Source organism: Hypanus sabinus, chromosome 14 (assembly GCF_030144855.1).
Source record: "Hypanus sabinus isolate sHypSab1 chromosome 14, sHypSab1.hap1, whole genome shotgun sequence".
Lineage (NCBI taxonomy): Eukaryota > Metazoa > Chordata > Chondrichthyes > Myliobatiformes > Dasyatidae > Hypanus > Hypanus sabinus.
The window spans coordinates 21,578,174-21,602,302 of NC_082719.1; the positions used below are offsets into that span (position 1 = coordinate 21,578,174).

The 24,129-nt window shown below is 40.2% G+C and overlaps 1 protein-coding gene across 1 annotated transcript in view; it reads right to left on the bottom strand.

Moving 5' to 3' along the window:
* Nucleotides 1–24,129, bottom strand: part of LOC132405084 (collagen alpha-1(XXV) chain-like) — a 148,736-nt gene that overhangs the window by 109,023 nt on the left and 15,584 nt on the right. The window contains exons 4-8 of the mRNA XM_059989817.1: nucleotides 18,170–18,229; nucleotides 15,380–15,496; nucleotides 14,707–14,742; nucleotides 10,156–10,182; nucleotides 989–1,033 (exon numbers count right to left, since the gene is read on the bottom strand). Of these exons, the coding sequence (XP_059845800.1) occupies nucleotides 989–1,033; nucleotides 10,156–10,182; nucleotides 14,707–14,742; nucleotides 15,380–15,496; nucleotides 18,170–18,229 (285 nt within the window). The remainder of the gene's footprint in view (nucleotides 1–988; nucleotides 1,034–10,155; nucleotides 10,183–14,706; nucleotides 14,743–15,379; nucleotides 15,497–18,169; nucleotides 18,230–24,129) is intronic.

The following is a 24,129-nucleotide window of genomic DNA, read 5'->3' on the forward strand; positions in this document are numbered from 1 at the left end:
ATTTCTGGTGGTTCTGGGGGCTCAAGTTTGATGGAGTGACCCAAATTCATTCCTGGTCATATATGCTATATATACAATATGGGCTTGGTTGGTTGCACGTAAGATCCACTACTAAAAATTAAAGGTAAAGACTTTCAGAAATGAAGTAAGAACACCCAAAGCTATGTGCACATTTAACTCACACCAACGAGCAGAAATTCCTAAGGCTTTCACATGAGAGCCTTTGAGTACATGGACTGCTGGTGATGTTGTGACCTAACTAGAGTGGACTCGGAAAACTTTACACTGCTGCTGTCCTTTCTTAGATAGCATTGGTGACAGATTTGTATGCAGATTGAGACCCCCAACATTCCTTCTTGTTCCTTACATTTCCTACAGTGAATAGAAGTAGCTACTTAGCAGAGGAATCCGAGAAAATGGCACTATTGTGAATACCTGAGTCAATCATAGCAGGAGAAGGTTAAGGCAACTGTGCGCCCTGAAGTGGATTTATACTCGTGAGGAACGGAACTGAGATTAGTTACGTCATCCAGACTGAGGCCATGCTCAGTCACAAGGAATTGCAGACGATGGAATATGCAGCAACAAACAGTCTGTGACAGGAACGGAACCATCAGCTTTTTGGTTCGGAAGCCTGGTTCAGGCTTTGGCCCGAAATGTCAGCCATTACTTTCCTCCCACGGATGCTGCTCGATCCACTGAGTTCCTCCAAAAGATTGTCTGTGGCCGAGGAGATGTTCAGAAGGGGTTGAATGTAAACCCAGGTAACAAAAGCAGATGGAGAAAACTTTCATACATCATCCCACCCAAAGCTTTATGTGCTGTTCCTTTAGTTAAAATTAGCTCAGTGGTCAACAAAGTTCTTTGACTGCTGCATAAGAACACTCTAAAGTGACTTGGATAAGAATCTCCTGAATGCAGCCACCTCAGCTTCCGTCGATACCGAGTGTGAATGGAATATGACAAAAGCAATTGGGAGATTCCTTACCTTCTGTCCTTGAAAGCCAGGCACACCAGTGACTCCTATCGAGCCCTAGAATACACAAGAAGTGTGCAAATTAGACAGTAGTCTCATTAGTTTCTGCAAAGATGCAACTTTTGACAACTGCTGCTGTGAATTCTTTGTGAAGCTGCTGGAAGAGAATAATTATTATTTCTCACAACATGTTTTTTAAACATCTTCTGAGAATTCTGCTCAGCGTATGAAGAGTTGGTCACCTGGGTTTTGAGTCGTGTTTGTGTTCTGGTTTCCTTGATCACCTCCCTGTGGGGACGGATACAGAACTACTCACAGGCTGGGTGTGCCATTGCTGATCAACTGGACCCTGAAAACTTGCACTCCTTTTTAACTTGTGCACAAGGCGGACCCTGTCACCACACTGTTCTGAAGTCTGAACAGAGAAATGTCATTTAGATACAGAATTGGCCAGGAGTTACAGATAGTGACCAATTGGTCACCTTGCACAAGTTCGTATTCCTTCTCCGTAAGATCAATCGCCATTCACATTACAGGTGTTAAAAGTCAATAGAAAATACAAGCTGACAGCTGATAAAACTTTGAAGTTGGTAAAATTATTGTCCCCTAGATGGTGTGTGTGCCTTGAATTCTTAGATTGCATCCTCATCTTGTCTCAGTATGTCAAATAGCTCCAGTCTCTTGGTGTGCAAAGGGAAGCTATACACTTGAAAACCTTTCTTCAAAGACCTTTCTTGCCTGGGCTGTCTGCTGACTACCTGCAAACCACATCCTTGCCACATCAGTGTCTTAACCCTTAACTTGCTACAACTTCCACAAGGATTTGCCTCCTTTGTGTCTTTCTCCGAACTCTGGCCAGAAATGAAACCAAATGGTGGATGGGGAATATTGTTTGTCTCTGCCGAGCTCCACAAAGCTACAGTACTCCATTTGGAAGAGATAAGGAGATATTTTAAGCAATATGCTGCAGGCTACAGAACTGGATGTTATGAACATGAGTCTAGCTCTGCAATAACAGCAATATCAAGGTTTGAAGTTTGGTAGCATTTTCTCAAAGGAATGATGACATTGTTCATATCTTCAGGGCAGAGAGATCTTCCATCTGACTTAAAGAACTCTACATTCTGAATGAACAAAATGTCCATTGCGTTGAGTTCAAATGACTACCCACAATATTAATTTACATTAGAGCTGATTCAATAATCCCCATCTCTCTACAAAGTTTATTCCGCAAAGGATCACTTCTCTAAAGTATAATGTACATTATTTTTAGCATTAATTAGAAGACTTATCAAAGGTATTTCTAACATTTGATACGAGTACAGGAGGCAATATCAATCAGTTGCCTATTAACTAATATATTCCCAATCTTAGGTCACAGCATGGCATTTTACAGTCAATTAAGAACTTCTGAAATATAGCCACTGTTGCAAAATATGAAATTATGAAAAAATATGAAATAGTAAATTTATGCACAAGTTTCTGCAAGTTGCAGGCAGCTCCTGGCTCTGTATCAGAGCCCCTCACTGGTCCCATTCTTCAGCCTTGCACCTATCTCTACAGATTTTCTGTTTTGTGCTCGACATATATTTATCCAACTCCTCCTCAAACATGACAAGGGTACCCATTTCCACCACATCTGCAGGGAATGCATTCCAGATTCCAACCACATGCTACAAAAAATGTTTTTCTTCAAGTCACTGCTAATTCTCTTCTCCTTTATTTCATATTTATCCTTGGACACTCTACCAGCAGTAACTCACTAAAATGTCTGATTCCTGTGGCCTAACCTGAATTAAATCCTCAACTTGCTGTCTTACGTTGCCTCCCACTTGTCACTCTGTCCAGACTTCTCATCAGTATGGTGCGAATACAGGGAAGAATGATTCGATTATGTCTGAAGCTTTGAGCACAAGAAGTCCTCTGGAACAGTCGTCAAAAGGTAGGGATTCGCCAAGACCCTGCAGAGAGCTTCTCTGTTCAAAAATGGCCCAGGAATATCTTTTACAGCTAGCTGACAGAGCAGAAGCAGGAGCTGTTTTAATGCCTTATTCAAAGCAGAGGTCCGCAGGTCATGTATTTGATCAAGCACCGTTCATACCCTGCAACTGAAATATTTCACCAATAAAATAGAAATCAGAACTGTTGAGTAACAAGTGCCTGATCCAATATTTCTGTGCCAGGTTGTGGTTGACCCATCCTGGACCTCCTATTTGTCAGCTGCATGATCCCCCATGGACTTAGTAACCTGTTCCAGGTCTGTGGTATCCATTTTGTTTGTGTCCCCCCCTTCCACAAGGTGAAACCTGAGACCCTGCCCAGAATAGCTCTCGCTACCATCACAGCTTATCTATTTAAAAAAAAATGGTCACAATAGCAAACTGTTATAACCCAATTGTAAAACATAAACATAAAGTAAACTGAAAGCAAAATTTGACCTGAAGGTAATTTTTAAAATGATGGTTGGTGACTTCCAACCAAACGGTCACTACATGTATGATACGTAGCTGGCACAAAGCTGAGAGATCAAATGTGATGAGAATCTGCATTCCACAATCAGCTTAGTATGATTTTGAATCTCCGCTGAGTCACAGTGGCAAGACTAGCGGACAGAACAGGATGTCAGACACACTGGCAGCTAGACTCCAGTGTGCATCAGACTCCTGTGTCTGTGAAGAGACATTGAACACCAAAAGGCAGACAGACATCATTTCTACAATTTCCCCAATGTGATATTTTTTGATGCAGCTTCATGAATATCATTTAAAAATGCTGCTGTTATTGGACACAGATAACATCAATATTAATTCTGTTTCCCAGAACTAATTCAATAAAATTCAATTGACTCTAACATACATTAAATATTTGCTTCTGCTATTTTTCTACATAATTTCCTCTTTTAAATTACTTCCCAGGTTAGGTCTTCCAGGTCCCCTCATCCATGGTGATTCGACACGTGATTCCCGCAGTCAGCCAGCAGGAAGCATAATCCGTCCTCAAATTTTCATTTTGTTAGTGGAGGACAGGTATCTACAGCTTCTCTTGTTTTTCAGCCCGAAGAACTACAAGAACTTGCTTTTCCCTTTTCCCTTTGGGCAGCAATCAGTGCAAGAGGTCATTCACAGGTGACACAGCGCAAAGGTTAAAAAGAGCTCGGGAGCCTTCAGCTTTCTTTCAGCGGGATGAAATCAGTGCTGGGCCAATGAAAAGAAAGGAGGTGTAAGTGGAGCAGTGTTAGAGTGGTCCAGCTTTGGCTCAACAGGTCTAGACGAGAACAGGCATGGGCAAGTACAAGCAAGGGGTCTAAATAAGTAAGTTTCTTTTCTCTGTTAGTACATAGCTAGTGCAGATCTGGAGGTAGTGGTATGTTCCTTCTTTGATATGTGGGAAAGTCAGGAGACTTTATCAGTCTCCCTGATAACTACATCCACACAAAGTGCACTGAGCTGCAGCTCCTTAGAAACCATGTTAAGGAAATGGATCTGCAGCTCAATGACATTTAGAATGAGGAGCTGATAGATAGGATCTATGGGGAGGTAGTCACCCCTAAGTTGCAGAAGGCAGGTCCCTAGATGATAGTCAGGAGAGGGAAAGGGATAAGTCAGCCAGTGTAGAGTAACCCTGTGTCCATTCCCTCAATAATAAGTATACAGCTTTGGATACTATTGTGGGGGGTGGGGGATGATCTTCCGGGGGAAGCCCTAGCAACAGGTCTCTGACACTGAGTGTGGCTCTGTGGCTCAGAGGTGATGGAGGAGGAGTGCGATAATGATTGGGGATTCCACATTCAGAGGAGCAGAAAGCAGACACCCTGATGGGATATCGGCTTCCAGGTGCCAGGGTCAGGATTGTCTCATAGTGGGTCCACAGCATTCTAAAGGGAGAACGTGAACAGCCGGAAGTCGTGGTACATATTGATACGAGTGACATTGGTAAGAAAAGGGAGGTCTTGAAGAGAGAATATAGGGAGGCAGGCAGAAAGCTGGACCTCCAGGGTGGCAATCTCTGGATTGCTGTTTGTGCCACAAGCCAGTGAGGGTAAGCATAGGATGACATGGCAAATGAATGCGTGGCTGAGGAATTGGTGCAGGGAGCAGGGGTTCAGATTTCTGGATCACTGGGACTGCTCTGGGGAAGATATAACTCAAAAAAAAAAGGACCAGTTACACCTGGACCACAGAGGGACCAATATCCTTGCAGGTAGGCTTGATAGAGCTTTTTGGGAGTATTTAAACTAATTTGTCAGGGGGATGTGAACTAGAATGATAGGACTGAGGATGGAGTACAATTAGGTGCAGTGTGTAATCAGGCTGTGAGGAAGGACAGGCAGATGACAGGCCAAAACTACAGTCAGTAGGATGAGTTAAAGTGTTACAAAGGGCCAGAATCAAAAAGGGGTGATGAATTCTAGACTGAAGGTGTTATATTTGAATGCTTGCAGTATATGGAACAAGGCAGATGATCTCGTAGCGCAGTTAGAGATTGGCAGCTAAGACGATGTGGGCATCTACAAGTTGTAGTTGAAAGAAGCCCATAGTTGGGAGCTTAATCTCTAAGGATGTGCATTGTATCGAAAGGACAGGCAGGTAGGCAGAGGGGTTGGGGTGGCTCAACTGGTAAAGAATGAAACTAAATCCTTAGAAGGAGGTGAGATAGGATCAAACGATGCAGAGTCCTTGTGAGTAGAGTTAAGAAACTGTTGGGAGTTATACACACGCCCTGGATGTGGGCTACAAATTACAACAGGAGACAGAAAAAGTGTGTAAAAAGGGCAATGTTGTGATAATCATGGAGGATTTAATTTTATGCAGGTAGATTGGGAAAATACAGTTTGTGCTGGGTCCCAGGAGAGGGAATTTGTAGAATGCCTACAAGATGGCTTTTTAGAACAGCTTTGGATTGGGTGTTATGTAATGGCCCAGATTTGATTGGGGAGCTTAAGGTAAAGGAATACTTAGGAGGCAGATATCATAGAATTCACTTTGCAGTTTGAGAAGGAGAAGCTAAAATCAGATGTATCAGTCTTACAATGGAGTGAAAAGAATTACAGAAGCATGACAGAGGTGCTGACTGAAGTTGATTGGAAGGTGATACCAGCAGAGCACTTTTGGGCCCCTTATCTAAGAAAAGATATGCTGGCCTTGGATGTGGGGACATATTCTACACGGTCCCATGAGTGGAAGGGTTAACATACGAGGAGAGCTTGATGGCTCTGGGCCTGTATTCACTGGAGTTTAGAAGAATGAGGGGGATCTCATTGAAACCTATTCGATATTGAAATGTCTGGATAGAGTGGATGTGGAGAGGATGTTTCCTCTAGTGGCTGAGTCTAGGACCTGAGGGCATAGCCTCAGAATTGAGGGATGTCCATTCAGAACAGAGATGAAGAAAATTTTCTTTAGCCAGAAGCTGGTGAATCTGTGGAATTCATTGCCACAGATGGCTGTGTAGGTCAATTCATCGGGAATATTTAAAGTAGAGGTTGATATGTTGTTGATTAATTAGAGCATCAAGGGTTATGGGGAAAAGGCAGGAGAATAGGATTGAGAGGGATAATAAATCAGCCATGATGGAATGTTGGAGCAGACTCAATGGGCTGAAAGGCCTAATTCTGCTCCTATGTCTTATGGTCTTTACCTATTGTGATGTACTGAGATCCTAGCAATGTTTTTCTAGCCTGCATCTATCTGCTCACTCTACCTTGCCTCACTGACTGTCAAAGTTTTCATGTGAGGACTGTGCTGATGAAGTTTCATTCGTATTATGTAATGGAAAGCATTAGGTATCTAACTCCCCTGCACCGAGCTCAGCTTTCTTGGCAGAACCTTGAGTTCCACCCAATGAGGGATAGTAAATTAAAAATGTAATAGGTGGACTTGTAAACTTTTCATAGATTATTCTAAAGTAAAAATGCAAAGGCATTTTCTCCTGTTATTTTATTGTTCTGAGCATGTCTAATATCAAAGTTCTGAGGGCCTGATTTGGAAATAGAATGTCATTTGTCCGTGTTTCAATCACTCTGTACTTAGTAAGGAGACTGTGATAGTTTAGTATTAAAATATTAGTTAATTTCTTAACCTTTCATTGTATTATTTATGCACTTAAACTCTTATGAGTGTACCTTAAGCAGTTTCCATGCCAGTTCTTTGCAATACAGATGTTTTAGATTTCAACTGTAGACTATCTGGAACAGCCAAGGGAAGCTTTCACTCAGAAAGGACTGTGGATACCCAGGCCTGATTTCCCATCTGACTAATGTGCTGGGTAGCTCTTCTACATAGTTTCCATCTCAGTTTGGGCTGTGGACTGTAAAGCCCAAGTCAAGGTAATATTGCCGTTTTTCTACTGATATCACACTGGGATCATAACCTGAGAACCAAACGTGGGTTTCTGAGGAGAATGCTCAACTCCTCACCATGTTCCATAAATACCGTTGTTGCCATGGGAACGGATTGACCAAGATTGATTATCCAACTTCTTAAGAGTGAGATTGCCTTTGAAGTTTCAGTTTTTAAGAGTTTGATAGCACCATATTTATGAATGATAACACGGACAATTCAAAATATTTCAATCAATAAAAGAATAACGCTAATAAACATCTTTGCAACAAGCTATAAAACAAGTACTGGATGAAACTTAAAGCCAATTGTGCTGGTCAGGGAAACCCAAGCTCAATCCAACTTTTACCTTGATTTGGTGAACATTAACATACATAGTTGACATTTAAAAAAAAATCTCCATATGCAAGTAGGTTAAAGACTGCCATAAAATGAAGCCCACAGAAATGTTTGAAAGGATAAAGAAGTTCTATCAGTGCATTTTTCTATGAGGGTTGCAGGAGAAGGTTGGGGAATCCTTTGCTCAACAAGGAACGTGAATGTCCAGGGATGGGGTTAACTTTGGATGCTGCGAGGAAAAAAAAATGGCAGTGTCTAAACTAGACCTCAGCTCAGCTCTACACTAATCGTCAGCATTTAGTTCGAATGCATTTTGAAATGTTAAAAGTTTTCAATAAATTAATGCACAGGTAGATCATTCATTTAGTAATGGCACTTTTTGCTCATCTCAGGTTCCTTTCAAACGTAATCTCTCATATTGTATTTAAGTAGCTTTCTGAACTACCTCTACCCTGCTTATATTCCAGTACTCCTCATGGAACATATTCTTGTGTGTACTGCTTATATTCCTAATTGCTTCTTTATTTTCTCATATTTTCTTGAAATCATTTGATACAATAACTCAGCTAAGGTAGCTAACATTACTAATCGGCTGATAAATTAAGGAATATGTGAACAAATTCTATATACCTTTGTCCTTCCTGCATTCTTTGCTGTGCTACGAAAAAAAGTCACTTCCCATCATTTCTAATTGAAACACATTCCCAAAACTGAAATCTTCCCAGTCTTTAAAAAACCTGATTTTGGAAACTTTGGGCAAGTAAATGAAACAGGATCTCAATGAACAATCATGGAAATTCATACCATTTAGCTTGGGAAGAAAGACTTCCATTTCTATAGTACCATTGACATTTCTTTCAGGAGATCCCAAAGCACTTTACAGTCAATGTGTTACCTTTTACAGACATAAATGGCTTGGATGCAAGCCTCACAGAAACGGTTGCTGAATTCGCTGTTGACACTACATTAGGTGGAAAAATATGTTGTGAGGCTGCAAAGGATATGGATAGGTCGTAACTGGGCAAAGATCTGGTAAATGGTGTGCAATGTCAGAAATTGGGAAACAGTAAAAACAAAGTTACACCTAACCTTTACCTTGCTTTTTAAATTTTGAAAGTTTTGAGGAAGACCTACTCTTGCTTCTAATTCACATTTTTATAGAGCTATATATTTAATTATGTTACAAGATATTCTCCGTACCTGCCAATCTGCACACTGTAAACTCCCATAAACAGTACTATAATAACACCCAAATTATTTTCTTCATTAACATTTAGAAATATCATCAGTTAGTCACGTTTTTTTGCTTCTGGCTGCTCTCGTACAGGAATCAGGATAAAGATGATTTCTGGTATATGTTCAGTAATCTGACATAAACTAGTGAATGCTAGAAATACTCAGTAAGAGGCAGTAACAGATGTAATGCTTGAAGCCAATAAATATCTGTTTTTTTTCTCCGTTTTCCCTCTCCACACTTGCTGAGTGTTCAAACATTTTCTACGTAGCATTTGCTATAGTTTTGCTTTTGTATCTGAATGAATATTTGGAATGGTACTCTTCTTCAAAAGACAGATGGCTAACTTCTGCCCGCGCGGGTCTGGATTCAGTCTAAAGTCTCATCTGAGAGGAAGCATATCTTAAAATGTGGCACAGCTCTCAGTCGTCGACTGGTCTATCAGTCTTGATTTTTGTGTCTATGTTTCAAGACATGGCAGGGTAGTGGGTGACAAAAAAAACCTCGTAAATTCATTTCACACTTTTCCACACACTCTTTTGAAACAATTGTTGCCTTCAAATGCTTTGTGATGTAGCAGCACAGCACACTAAACAAAGAGCAAGGCAACCAATTCCATCTTCTTAAAAAAAACCTTTTTTGCTGTTCAATAGGTACTTCCAAAGCGGTGAGTCACTGTGAGGTAAGAATATGCCACTGGCATTCTATATGATGTGGTAATGAAGAAATCTCAGAAATTGTCTGTTGAGTTTATATATAAACAGAACCTGGCAGCCAATTCTGATAACTGTAAAAGGTGCTGACAGAAGGTTCAGGAAGTCTGTCATCAAGTTACCTCAGAAAAAGGAAAACACCAGCAGCTCCCTGCTCACAGCAAAAGCAAATCCCATTCATCAGTCACACATAGAAAGTTTTGCTCAGTATCAATCATGTGGTAGTGATCTATTAAGCGTTGTTTGGGTTGTAACAGAAACTGTATCCCGACATGCTTCAAATTTAAATTCCACAGCATTGCCATCAATGAAGTCCAGTGACTTTCTTTTAAAGTAACGTTTTTTTGCATAAAAGTTCTGAAGAAAATGTTAAGCTGCCTATTTTTTTTCCAAATTGCATTGAAAGTAGAAACGAACTCTGGTGATAAAATCATTAAAACTACAGTGATGTCCAAGTATTAGTCCTTGAACTACAGTAGCCCATTTCCTCAGGATCTGGGTCAACTGTTGTCAATAAACATCTTAATTGCTTTTCCAGTATTGGCAATATTGTACCTTTTGTCCTGGTGGTCCCTGAGGTCCCTAGAAAAACAAACACATTAAGTCATTATTACTAGTTTAAGACATTAGCATAAATGACTGATTTCCAAGATCTAACTGTTTAAATGCATTAATCAAACTGAAATGTATTAATCAGCAGATCATGGGTGCAGAAGAGAAAAGTGATTTGCTCTATGAATGAAGTCAGCTGGTTAAATCTGGTTAAATCTCTTAGAAGGTTTTGGTGGCTCGATTCACCAAATCTTTCTAATCCATTGCACTAGTATGTTGGTGAAAATATTATTCTGATTGTATTTCTTTATTGTTTTTTTTCTTTTTCTTTGTTCCCATGTCACTTAAACATTGAAAAAAGCTTTGCTGCAGATTACTTTACATTAATAATAAAACATATTGAAAGCCATTTCATTAAAGCATAAGCTTTGCCTACCTCAGTGCAATTAGGGGTGTGAATCAATTCAAAAATAATATCTAGCCAAAGCATAATCACATAAGGAGATTCATACTTTTAGATATAGCACTGAAAGCTCTGAAAATGACTGTAGGTTTATTTGTTTTCTCCTAGGCTTGATGAAGTTAACCTTTTTTCAGATCTTAAATGAGCTTCCCTTCATTAACTTTGCTATTTCTGGCAGAAAGAATCTAAGAAACTCAAGAAAAGAGCATCCTGTGGTCCAATGATCACTATCCACCTGTAGCACATATGGCAATAGTTGGTCGGGGGGGGGGGGGTCACAATTCTTCAACTCCCCAGAATAACAATTGTTGTTCAGAGTTGGGATGTTCGATTAAGCTCTTCCAAAATTATATGGACAACCTAGACTGTGAAAATAATCCTCCTTTAACTCCCAAAAGAGAATACTCTGAGAGTTTAATTCCTCTTTTAAAACCAGTTTGCCAGATGTGACTAAGAAAGCAACAAAGGTCCGTGCTCACTGGAATTCTTTTTAAAACGTGATCTGATAAACAAACATCTGTTTCTAGCTAAAAGAGTAGACCAATATTACAGAAATAAACAGAAGCCCGGTCGCAAAAGCTTGATGCATTTATTTCCGACCTTTCCCTTCAACTGCTGTGAAATCAAGGGCAAATTCTAACATGCAATGAGGTCATTTAGTGAAATGCTTGAAAGTTTGCTGTCAAAAAATGAGCAGCACTGATCAGCTGCAGCTGTGCGACTCTTGGAACCAGCCGCACTTTCAATTGAAACCTGGCACAACATTATTCCCTTCGGAAGTCTCTCACAATTTGGACTGCACCCGATTGCCCTAATGCTGTGCTGTCTCTGACATGGATGTTGATAATGAGGAAAAAATAGTGGCCCAGATATTGCTCCAAACAACTTGGCTCGTATTGTTTAAATGGAAGCAAATCAAGGATTTCCTTGATAATGTGGTTAAATGTGGAAATCCTGAACCTACTGATGGATTTGGAATGCTGAATGGAGTCCAACATGAGAAGCTCCATTTTTGCACAGTTCCCCAGTAGTTATGCAGGGAAATTGTCTTGGATACTGCACCAGGTTAGTCAAAGTACAGGATTGGTGGATCCATACCTTGAGGGTTGTGAAGCATTAGGTAAAAAGGAAAAGGAAAGTAAAGTTCTTTCCTTTAACAAAAACATCATGTCTATTTAACTGTAAGCCAAAAACTAAATAGAAATGTTAGTCCAGATCTTGCTTTACTGATTTTTAAATGTTTCAGAATATCAGAGACATCCATGTTACTCAGATTTTACAGCTGGTTTAGCTGATGGGTTTGCTGTCATTCAGGGAGAAGATCTGCTTGGGGGCTCTGCTGCCCTCTGTTGACTGTTGCCCTGGAGTCCATGGGGCTTTGCCCAGGATGGGCAGCGCTGGCCTCCACCTCTGGGCAATGCAAGTACAGGTGTAGGGAGATTGAAGATGTTGAGCTTGAGCCAGGAAGATTCCACTCTACAAGCCAAGAATAAAATGACAATGGTGGCTAATCTATATGGGCACAGGCATTCTGAAATATTAATCTTTATTAATAATAATCAGTATTCATAGCTTTTGATCTGAATTATTTCCAGCAGAATTAACCTCAATTCTCAGCTGGAACACTGGCTTGATTCCAAAAGCAGTTGTTCCTCTCAAAATCTGAAGACAGGCAAATGTCATGTGGCTTTCTGCTTCCCTCTATTAGGTTTTGGAAGACTAATTTAAAGAAAGATCCAAGACTTCGGACACCAGCAAACAGTTCCAAGGAGTTGGGATAGCAGCAATAAATAGCATGGAGCCAACTGTATCTGCTTTCAGTAAATTTAAGCCCCGAATACTGAATCAGATATGCTCATGGCTAAAGCAAGGTATGGCTTTGTAAAGTAGTGGAATGGAATAACAGGATGTCTCTTCACCCTAATCCCAATCAAAAGAATTTTATTCATATGTCTTTGTTGGTCAAGGCTTGTTTTGTTGGCAATGTACCATTTGCTGGTGAGACCACACTGGTTATATTGAGCCTAATTCTGGTTCCCTAGTTTTTGGAAGGATGCCATTAAGATGGAAATGGCTCAAGAATGATTCACAAGGATGTTACTGGGACTGGAGGGTTTGAGTTGCAAGGAGAGGATAGATATGACGGGGCAATTTTACTGGAGCATCAGAGGCTGAGGGGTGTCCTTATATAGATACCATATATAAAATTATGAGGATAATTTTATATATCTGTAGATAAGGTGAAAGCTCACAGCCTTTTTCCTAGCATAGTGAAGTCTAAAAGACTTGTAAGCAACCTCAAGGGTGGTGGGTGTTTGGAACACACTGCCAGAGGAAGCCATAGAATTACAATATTAAAAGCTAGTTGGACAGGTAGATGGATGGAAAAGGTTAAATGGGATAGGAGCCAAACACAGGCAAATGGGACTAGCTCGCATTGACATCTTGGTCGGCATGGACAAGTTAGGCCAAAGGTCCTGTTAACCATGTGAGTCAAAGCAAAAGCTGTCCTTTGAATTCATCAATGTAATGTTGATAAAGTTAAACTTGTAAAATTCTGGCCCATATTCTGGGGTCAGTGAAAATGGAAAGATGGCTTCTTCCACCATTGATAAAAATGTTGGTGAACCCTGGTGCGAAGTTTACTTTGAGAGAGCAGCCATTCAGTTTTAAGAATTCATAGAATAAAAATCTAGACACTGCTTTTTAACAACATTTTAACAATTTACATGAAATAAATGTCAGAAGATACAAAGTATTATGATAATAGCTGAAACAGCATGAAAAACTGTGTAGGAAATGATTTTTAAAATCTGAGCAAATTAGATCTGTAAATATAAAATTAATCTTTCAGTGGCAGAGAGGTCGCTCAGCAGAAACTCAGCTGCACTTCATTCAGCAAGAATTTCAATGAAATTTACAGTGAGAAAAGTGTGTACCAGAATGAAATTCATGACCAAGATCCAATTTTAACTGATGTGCATTTGAAATGGTGGAATTTGTGGCAGTTGCTGCCATTTTCAAGTCAGTAAAAACTGAAACTCTTTGGTTAATATAATCATACTCCAGTTGCCATTTTAAAAGTTTCCACTCAAAAATTTATTGGTTGTAAAGGTTGCACAGATCACTAACACACTCACCTATAAAAATTGTAGCATATTCCTCCTGAACAATTTAACTAACTAATAAAATAAACAGACTTAAACTTTCAATAAAATAGCACACATATAATTGCTAAAATTCCCTTTTCCACATTAAGGTAATGTAGTAAAGTAGATTAAAATTTTAAATTGTTGGTATAAATTGGCGGGATTTGTCACTGTGGGACAACCAAATGAAGTAATTGGAAAATATGCAACAAGTACTTGCTGGTAAATGATTTAATTCCCCATGCAAATCCTTTGGATCAATTCACACCAATTGATCTCAAGGGAATATTTAAAAGCAAATTGAGGAAAACTTACATTACTTAATGACACAAAAGACGGATGTGACTTGAAGTCTAAATGCAAGAGCTGTTGCAGATGCCAGAAATCCAGAGCAACTTGCACAAAATGGCAGTATCAGAATAAACAGTTGATGTTTCGGGTCAGATTGGACAGGAGGGGGAGAGGTGTCCGAATAAGGTGGACGGAGGTAGAGGAGGACAAGCTAGAAGGTGATAGGTGAAGCCAGGTGGGGGGTAAATGGAGGATGAAGTAAGAAACAGGGAGCGATAGGCGGAAAAGGTAAAGGACTGGAGAAGAAAGGATCTGATAGGAGAGGAGAGTGACCATTGGAGAAAGAGAAGGAGGAGGGGCACCAGTGGGAGATGATAGGTGAGGAGAAAAGGTAAGAGGCAGGGAAGAGTGGTGAATTAAAGAAGAGGGAAGGGGAAAAGGTAAAAATTTTTGGAAATTGGAGAAATCAATGTTGATGCCATCAGGTTGGAGGCTACCTCGACGGAAAATGAAGTGTTGCTCGGAAGTCACTTAGGTTGGGAGCACAGGAAACAGAAAGTTACTAAGTTCATTTGTTACAAAATTGTCTTGCACCTTTCCTCCAAGATTTAGAACATCTTCCCATTACACGATGGTTTCTATTGTACTCACCATCAATCCAGGTTGACCTGTTAATCCTGTTTCTCCCTAAAATCAAAGAATGTTGGTTCAGTATATATATTTGATAAACCTGCGATCTTGATAGTTTACTATCCATCAGGAAAAGTAATAGCTTGTTTTTAAGATGACACTAATGTCCTTCACTCAATCTCGGTGGATGAGAGGCAGCAGGTCGTGTGTTCCTCAGTTTCTCTCATTGAGCTGAAGCCCTTTGCTGGGGCTTGTAGAATGAAGTAGACTCGTGACCTCACAACCTAGCTTGTCATGGTCTTGCATCTTATTGTCTGGCTGCACGGCACTTTCTCTGACACTTTAACCCTATATTCTGCAGTCTGTAACTGCTTTTCCCTTGTCTGTCTCAGGGCACTGATGGGATGAATTGATCTGAGTGGGTGGCTTGTGAAACAAAATTTTCTTTTCCCTCTGCGCCTTGGTACATATGACAATAATGATAAACTAGTTTACCACAGAAGCAGAACCTAGGCAAGTCTCCACAATTTTCCTTTCCTTCATCTTTTTCAATATCTGAGCACTATGAGGTTCCTCCATGGTGGAGAGCATACACCGATTGATCACATGCATGCTTGCTCCATGGTTCAGTTTTGAAATACATTAGAAGGAAACTATAAGACAGTGCACCAAAATAATTGAGATGGGTTCTTACAGGTGCTCCCGGCATTCCTCGAGGACCATCCTTTCCGGTGTCACCCGGAGGACCACGGGGGCCTGGAGGGCCAGGAGGCCCTGGTGGACCAGGTGGGCCAGCTTGTCCTTGATCACCCTACACAGCAGTGAAAATATGTATGAATAAAATAAGACATGGAATAAATAGTTCTTTAAAGTATTATTATATACAGTGGCAAAATCACATTTAAATTTTACAAGTATGAATAAATACGATTAATTTAAATTCAATGGTGTGACAATGCCAAAATAATTAAGTTAGCAGCAAATAGTGCTTTTTTCTAATTTTAATGCAGATAAAGAAAATCAAGAAAAAGTGAGAATAATATTTACAGTAAAGAATGCAAAGAAGAATTCTACGAGCACTAGAACTACCTTCATGAGGCGTCGCTTAATAAACTGCTGATCAGCCGAGAGGAACCCATGATTGACTCTTGGGTATGGAAACGCCATCTGATCAGGCAGGGAAAGTCAGAGTTTGGAGGTCAGAGGTCAGAAAGGTGAAGGAGTGGCAGGGAAGGTTTCAAAAGAAGGTGGAGAAACAGTTATGAGCAGTAGGTTAACATCTCTACCAACTACATATACTCCTGGATTTTGGCTATGGAAGAAATGCCACATCAATGCCCATATTATGCCACAATATGATCCCAAGGAAGCAGAAATTAATGTGATTGATAATCCTAATATTTGATCCAACTATCTCCCATCAATTTTACTAAAACTTCAGGTGTAAGTTATTGATTCATTTACCTAGTTTAAAAAAATGTTTCTTACTATTGAACACCTTGATCATAAAACCGTGAGTTTTAAAGTTAATGCCAACATGAAGCTAACTATTCCATGTGCTTGTTGCTAATATTAAAAAGATTCAAATAATTCCAATCAGAACATTTAAATTTGATGCATCCTAACTATGATCCCTGCATATAAAATATATTGGTAAGTGGAATATTCAATCAAAATATTGATCACCCAAAAAAGTATATGCTCATCAATTTGTGAAATGACCATTGTTTACCTGTCAATCTGATATCTCATTGTACATCTTACAGTGTAAAATGAATCCATTCATTTCAATTACTGTATAATCTTGGTCTATAATTTCTGAGATAATGCCCACTGAGCCTATTAACTGGCAGACTGGCATAAATTCCATGTGCCAAACCACGAGAATTTGCAGTGATGCATTCAGTCAGACGTTAGTCCAGCATACTAATTCTGTGTTTAATCAAAGAAAATGACGAATACACATATGGAACTATTTGAACATGACCCCTAGATCTCACTATTAAACATGTGTTAGTATCAGATACTCAATCGAATGGAAACATTTCTATCTGCTTTATCAGATCAACATTTTAAGAGAAAGTTTTCTTTAGAAACATAGCCATTAAAAGTTCATGAATACTTTGGGAATTAGCTACCAAGCTGTAAGATTTCTTCTTTCTCCTTACTGAACTAAAACTTATTTGAATTAATAGTCCTTCATTATCTGCTCAAAACCCAAATATATTTGTGATTCATTACAAGTGATCAAATTAAATTTGCAAAGAAAATCCTTTTGAAAGATCACTGTTTTGTTCCCATTTTTGCTGTCCCAGAAAAATTCTAGTTGATTTGAAACGAAATTGCTTTGAAATTGGATCTATCATGCCGATAACTTGCATGTAAGAACTGTTTGTGCATTTTTTAATGCTATTGCATATATTTCCAGTGGAAGCCTTGGCAAATAAATTGGATTGGACATAAATCATTCCAGTGCAGGTGTCATTTTTACTGACTTCAGACACATAGGTAAAGTCATCATCAACGTGCACGATTCTATTTCTGCTGTATCGGCCAAAACTTTGTGAAGTTACACCTCACAATGGACAAATCCCTGCACCGTGTCTCCAAACCTGCACATCCTTCATAGGTTGTCTAGTTTGCTCTCTGTGCCTGTCTATTTGTTCACTGCATGACTTGAGCTGGAGATCATGATAATGCGCCAGAGCACTTACTGTAGGGACTGTGATCACTGCCTCAATTGTGAGACCATGCCTTACAGTAACTCGCCGCCTTGATGCACGTGGGTGCTGTGGTTGACAGGGCAGGTTACTGGTACGTTACTGTGGCTGCCATGAATGGAACACAATTAGGCATGGACTTCATTCCAACCAGGCAGCACCTCAGCCAAATCAAACTAATGATTTTAAAAGTAAATTTCACAAACTATCTACTTATTGGGGGTTAGTGCTAAATGCAGCATTTACTTACTGCAACAAAAATGAGTTAAATCCAATACTTTTGCACTTCTCAATTTTGTGTGATGCGGTCACATCCCAACCATACACCTTCCCATCCCAATCTAGTTTCCTCTCCAGCCTCCATGTACATCTATCTGTTCTCAGTCAGCTTGATTCTGGAGGCTTCCAGTCATCCAGGGTACAGTAATCCAGCATTTAGAGGACTGGGCAAGTGTAGAGAAGAGTCATTTCATTGGTCATGTTTACAGCTTGCTGTTCCTTTCCAAAGAAGTGGACTCAAAACTTTGGTGGAGGTGAGCAAGTGAAAAAATTTCAAATCTCCTCAATTAAATAATGTGAGCTTTACTTCACAGAGGCCAACTGTGATGAATAGCTTATCTCTGTTTGATCAATTGAGTTAAGCACTGCCTCGTTATTAATAACTGCCTACAACTTCTTGTGAAACACTTGGACTTGGCAAATCAAACAACGATGATAGTATGCTGGTCGAGGTCTGACTGAGCATGCACAAGTTATCCACAAACCTTGACAGTGAGGATCTGATTACTGTGCAGAGCCGCCACAGTAGGGGAGCCGGGCAGACCCTGGGAACACAACACAACAAAGGAACAAACAAAGAAACACAGCAAAACAGCACAAGGTTTTCACAATTCAACTCAAAACACGGTACGTCACTTTGCTACTATCACTCTGTTTACTGATGAATTTGAGACACTCCCCTGAATTAAAATTGGAATTGTACTAAGATTACGGAATGATTTGCCCAAAATTGGCCAAGAGGATTTTTGCTGCTTTGCAATATTTTTGTGAGGCTTTCTACCTTTGCTTAATTCTATGCCATTTCAATTCTATAATTAATATTGCGTCTGTGGTTACGGAAGTATGATTACAACACAGGCAGCTAATCCAACTTTCCTCACAGTTTCCTGCTCAGCAAGATTGTTTTAAATAACTCTTTCAGTCTCAGGTCACACATGAAGAATGATTGTTTGGCAGGATTTGATGGGGGCTTGAATTCAGTACGTTCAAGGCAGCAATGGTTATAGGAGTCTATGGGAAAAAGTGTAGTGGGGAAAAAAGCTGCTTGATAGGTGGTTTCACCAAATATACTTGTTGGGAAGACAATAACATTATAAACAATAAATCAGAAAATATCCTGTGTTACTGCAGGGTTAAGATCCGCCTTAGGACAAACTATCTACAGGACAAGTATTCTAAGGTTTCGATTTCTAGTAAAGCAGTAAAGCCCCTTAAAGAACCTACTTCAAAATAAGTTGAAAAGAAAAAGTTTGCCTTAATTTTTGGTTTTAGCATTATGGTTTATTTCAGAGTCTCAGTCCAATTACTTGACTGGACTTTTCCTCAAACTGTGTCACAAACTTGTAAAAGTCACATCAAAGAACAATATTTTTTTATCAAAACCCATTGGTATCAATCATGCTTTGAATGTCATTTCTCTCTGGGCCCATTTCAGGATTGCTTTAAGAATCAGACTTTGGATGTGCTTCCCAGAGCTGTAGAAGAGGTAGCTAAAAGTCCACAATTCATTGTCAAGGGTGGAGACCAGTTTACTCCCTATCTTTAAGAAGTTAATGTTTGCATTGTTTAGTTAGTCTGGCTTGTAATGACTGGATGCTATGATGCATCATTTTCTGCATTGACTAGAGTGATGGAGCAATAGAGCACTACAGTACAGAAACAGGCCAGTCAGCTCATCTAGTCCATGCTCCAACTATTCTTCTGCCTAGTTCCATCAATTCGCACCAGGACCATAGCTCACCTCCCATCCATGTACTTATCCAAACTTCTTTTAAATGTTGGCATTTCATTTGCATCTACTAGCAGCTTGATCCGCCCTCTCACCATCCTCTGCAGAAAGAGGTTACCACTAAACACTTCACCTTTCACCCTTAATACATGACCTTTAGTTCTAGTTTCACCCAATGTCAGTGGAAAAAGCCTGCTTGCATTTACCCTATCTATACCCCTCATAATTTTATAAATACCTCTATCAAATCTCTCGCCATTCTCCTATGCTCTAGGGGTAAAAGAAGTTTTTCCCTATTCAATCTTTCCCTACAGCCAGGTTCTCAAGTCCTGGCAACATCTTTGTAAACTTTCTCTGTACTCTTTCAATCTCATGGTTATCTCTCCTGTAGATAGGTGGCCAGAACTGCACACAATACTCCAAGTTTAGCCTCGCCAACATCTTACATAATTTCAACATAACTTCTGAATTCCTGTACTTAATGCTCTGATTTATGAAAGCCAACATAGCAAAAGCTCTCCTTATGACCCTATCAACCTGTGACACCAACTATTGATCTGTTAACCTTCAATTTAGACTTAATTATTTACAAGATGATGCAAAGCCATTTTGACTCACAGCCTTTTGTTGTTTTGTTTTCTGAAGTTGGTAAAGACTTGCCAACTTCAATTGCGTGAAAGAACCTTAATCTCCTGCGCAAACTTTCTTTCAAAAGAAAGGTTGCAGAGACAAACTTGGTTGCAAAGTGTACTGGAAAAATGATAACTGTGAATGATTCTTCAAACAGCTTCTGCTATAAACATTTGCAGCTTTTGAAGACATTTCATTGGGCTGGATTTAAAATCTTTGTCATGCTTGCAGGAAGGGGGTTTAGAGCATCACATCCTAAATCTCCTGCCATTGACTTGTCGGCATGCTTCAATCTAACTACTTAGATGAAACAAGCACCGTGCACATATACACTATTCAATTTAACTGCCGCACACACAGAATGCTGGTGGAACTCAGCAGGCCAGGCAGCATCTGTGGAAAAGAGTACAGTTGACGTTTTGGGCCAAAACCATCAGTGTTTTCTTCAGTCCTGCTGAAGGATCTCCGCCTGAAACGTTGACTGTACTCTTTTCCATAGATGTTGCCTGGCCTGCTGAGTTCCTCCAACATTTTGTGTGTGTTGCTTTGGATTTCCAGCATCTGCAAATTTTCTTATGTTTGTCAACTTAACTGCCAGTACTTAAAGCTGCATTGCACACATGATAACTAATGACTTCAGACCCCCACCTGAACTAAACAATCAGTGGCCAATTACCTTGCCTTATTTATGTTTTGCCTCCATCAGGAAGGATGGGGGTGGTGTTGAGAAGTTGCCAGGCAGTGGGGGCACCCCGGTTAAAGCCACCCTGTACGTGGATGGCATCTCTACCTTCTGCTTGGATCCATGGTTGGGGGGCACATCAAAACTGCACCTCCAGCCATGGGGGTTGGACAGAGACAACGGCAAGAAGCATGAGGCCATGTCTTCTGATAATGGCTGGCTCACCTACCCGAGGGTGCTTGGTATCTCATTCAGAGGGGTCGAGAAATGCAACAAGAATTGGCTTGAGTGGAGAAGGTAGGTTAAACAACATTTCAGACTGAAGGAGTGATGTTGTCTCTTAATAACTAGTATGAGCCTGGATATCAGGTATGAGGAGTTCTCAGGGTTGTTGTACTTGGTGCAAGTGTGGCCTGCACCTCATTCTTCCAACTTGGAAACTACCCGGGCTTTTTCACCGATTGTTGAGACACTGTAAGCCTCCTTCGACATCAGTGTACTGACAACCTGAAAACACAGCCCCTGCTTGCGGAAGGTGCAGGCAGAATATGATCTCCTGTTATCTGGGTCTCCCTGCTGAACCCAGTAACTCATTGCTGTAGCCCTCGGAGTTTCTCTTTGCTTGCCTGAAGCTGAAGTGGAGAGAGGGATGCGGCACAGCACACATCTGGTTCTGTCTAGAGTTAATGCCTGCATCTCAGTCTTGCTCTTGAGTTGGTCTTGCTGCCTTTTGCATCTGCCACAATCACCAGAGAGCAGCGTGCATACTCGTTGGGAAAATACACACAGTGCTCACTGTATTAGGTACATCCTGTACCTAATAAAGTGGCCAATGAGTGCATACTCACTACTTCCTGCTGCTGTAGCCAATCTACTTCAAGGTTCAACATATTGTGCATTCAGAGGAGCTCTTTTGCACACCACTGTTGTTATATGAGTTACTGTCACCTTCCTGTCAGCTTGAAACAGTCTGGGCATTCTCCTCTGACCTCTCTCATCAACAAGGCATTTTCACCCCAAGAATTGCTGCACATTGGATGGTGTTTTTAGCTTTTGTACAATTCTCTGTAAACTCTAGATACTGTTGTGCATGAAAATCCCAGGATATCAGCAGTTTCTGAGATACTCAAACCACCCTGTCTGGCACCAGCAATCATTCCATGTCAAAGTCACTCAGATCACATTTCTTCCCCATTCTGATGTTTGGTCTGAACAACAACTGAACCTCTTGACCATGTCTGCATGCTTTTATGCATTGAGTTGCTGCCACATGATTGGCCGATTAGCTGTGTACAAGTGTACCTGATAAAATGGCCGCTGAGTGTATGCCTAGAGTTGTGACCAAGTAGATGGCAAGGCTCACTGGGAGCAGAAATCCTGAGAAAGAACTCTTCAACCTCTCCTAAACAAAGAATGAATATCATTCCACTGAAGAATGCACTCAACATGGTTACTCAAGAAAGCATCTATGATGCTGCTCGATTTATGACCAGATTACTCTGTCATTTACCCAGTTCCTCAGAACTCATCCTCATCCAGAGGCAAGTTCTAGGGATCATGGGACAGATCAAGTTGCATTCCAAAACTGCTATTAAATATCACTCTCAATGAGGCCTAATGTGCTTAAGTTGCCGAACTACCTCTCCCCATCAATTTTCCTGACTGCATCCTTGAACACTCTCATCTTAAAACAGGGAGTTGGCGCGTTGAATCTGGGTTTCTGACATGCCATCTTTTTTTCATGTTTCGCCTTCTATCTTCTCAGTCCATCTGGTTACAGGAGTTAAAATTCATTCCACAGGCGGAATTGGAGTTTTGTAGACGATGAGGCTCACCCACTGAAAATCTGCCTTCTGACTTTATTGAACACTCAGGATTAGCTCAACACTGCTGGGATTAGCATTTATCTGTAATTTCCTTCGAAGCAGGTAAAAGAGCAACAAACCTCAATTAAACTGTTGAGTCTCTGGTGACCCTGCAACATGAGCAAATATGAGAAAATTTCTCTAAGCTACTCTTATTCCCCCGCCTCCCCAGTTCCTAATCAAGAGGCACCAGCTCACTTGCTGACAAGCCTTTGACATGCTCCATTTCCGATCATTAGGAATGTGGCTGTGGGGTGTTTTGATGGCTTATGATTTTCTTCCAAGGAAGCCTTTATCTTGAAAATTCATATGAGATTGTCTACTTGTCCCTAATCGTGAGTGAATGATGCCAACAATGAATTGCCATTTGGTGATATATCTGCTGGAGAATTCATACAGTCATGTCTTGAGGGTGATAATGAATAAAAAAACATTAAATACAGTTAATTATCAATTACAGATGTTGTGAAGATGATGTGAAAGGGAATGTTCAAATACTAAGTCACTTAAATTTTCCACAGCTACCCTAAGCTTTACTCAAAAACAATGCGTGAATAGTAATTTTATTTTGTTCAGCCTTGAAAATAAATTAGTTTTTCCACTGATGATGGAAGCTTTAGGATATCACCACAGCCTAGCACCATGTCTGGATTGCATTGTCTTCAAATGGGATCTATCAATTCAAGTAAGTATTGACTTTGTTCAGCTACTTACAATACTTGATAAAAATCTAGCCTTGCAGAATTATTTGAAAAGAATAATCCTTTTCTTGTGTATATAAATGATATGGCACCTCATTTATTATTCCAAGTTTGGCATTGTGGGGTTGTTTGGGAAATTGCTTATGAAAGGTATCCTTGTGCTCCCTGGAACACACGGCATTTATAGTGGAAAGACAGCTACATTTCTAGGCTCGCTCTTGCCAGTTTCAAAATACTCCTGATATCACCTTCATTTGTTGAATTGTCTGGTGAATAGCCTTGCTCCTTCTCACTGAAAAACCTGGGTTTAAGTTCATAAATTTGTGGCTATTACCCTCCATTTTCTTTGACTCTAATGGGATTGCCCAGACAAGTGATAGAATTTCCAATTAACGTACACTTCCTGTGCCGATATCTCTGAAAAGAGGCTAGGCAATTCAGTGGCCATTAAAGGAACAGGAAATCACCATTATCTTGCACTTACCATACATCATGAAAAATCCAATAGTTAATGGGTCAGGAACTTAGTAACCTTGTTTCCTCTACACTTCAGTCAAAAGCTTAATACCTTTTTGGCTGGATGATCCAACTCAAAGCATAATGCTTTAATGCAGTAGATAGAATTTTATATGAAACACCTTCATTATTCACGATCAGCTACTTCATGAACAAGCATAAAGTATCATCCTCCCTGTCCGACACTCAACTGGAGAGGTTGCCGAACAAGCACAGCATCAGCAAGTGCACACACTTTTGTGTCCATTTCTGTGACCTTCCACGGTGCATCACTGGATTATGAACAACGCAGCGCTGGATGTCAGGAGCAAATCTTAGTAGC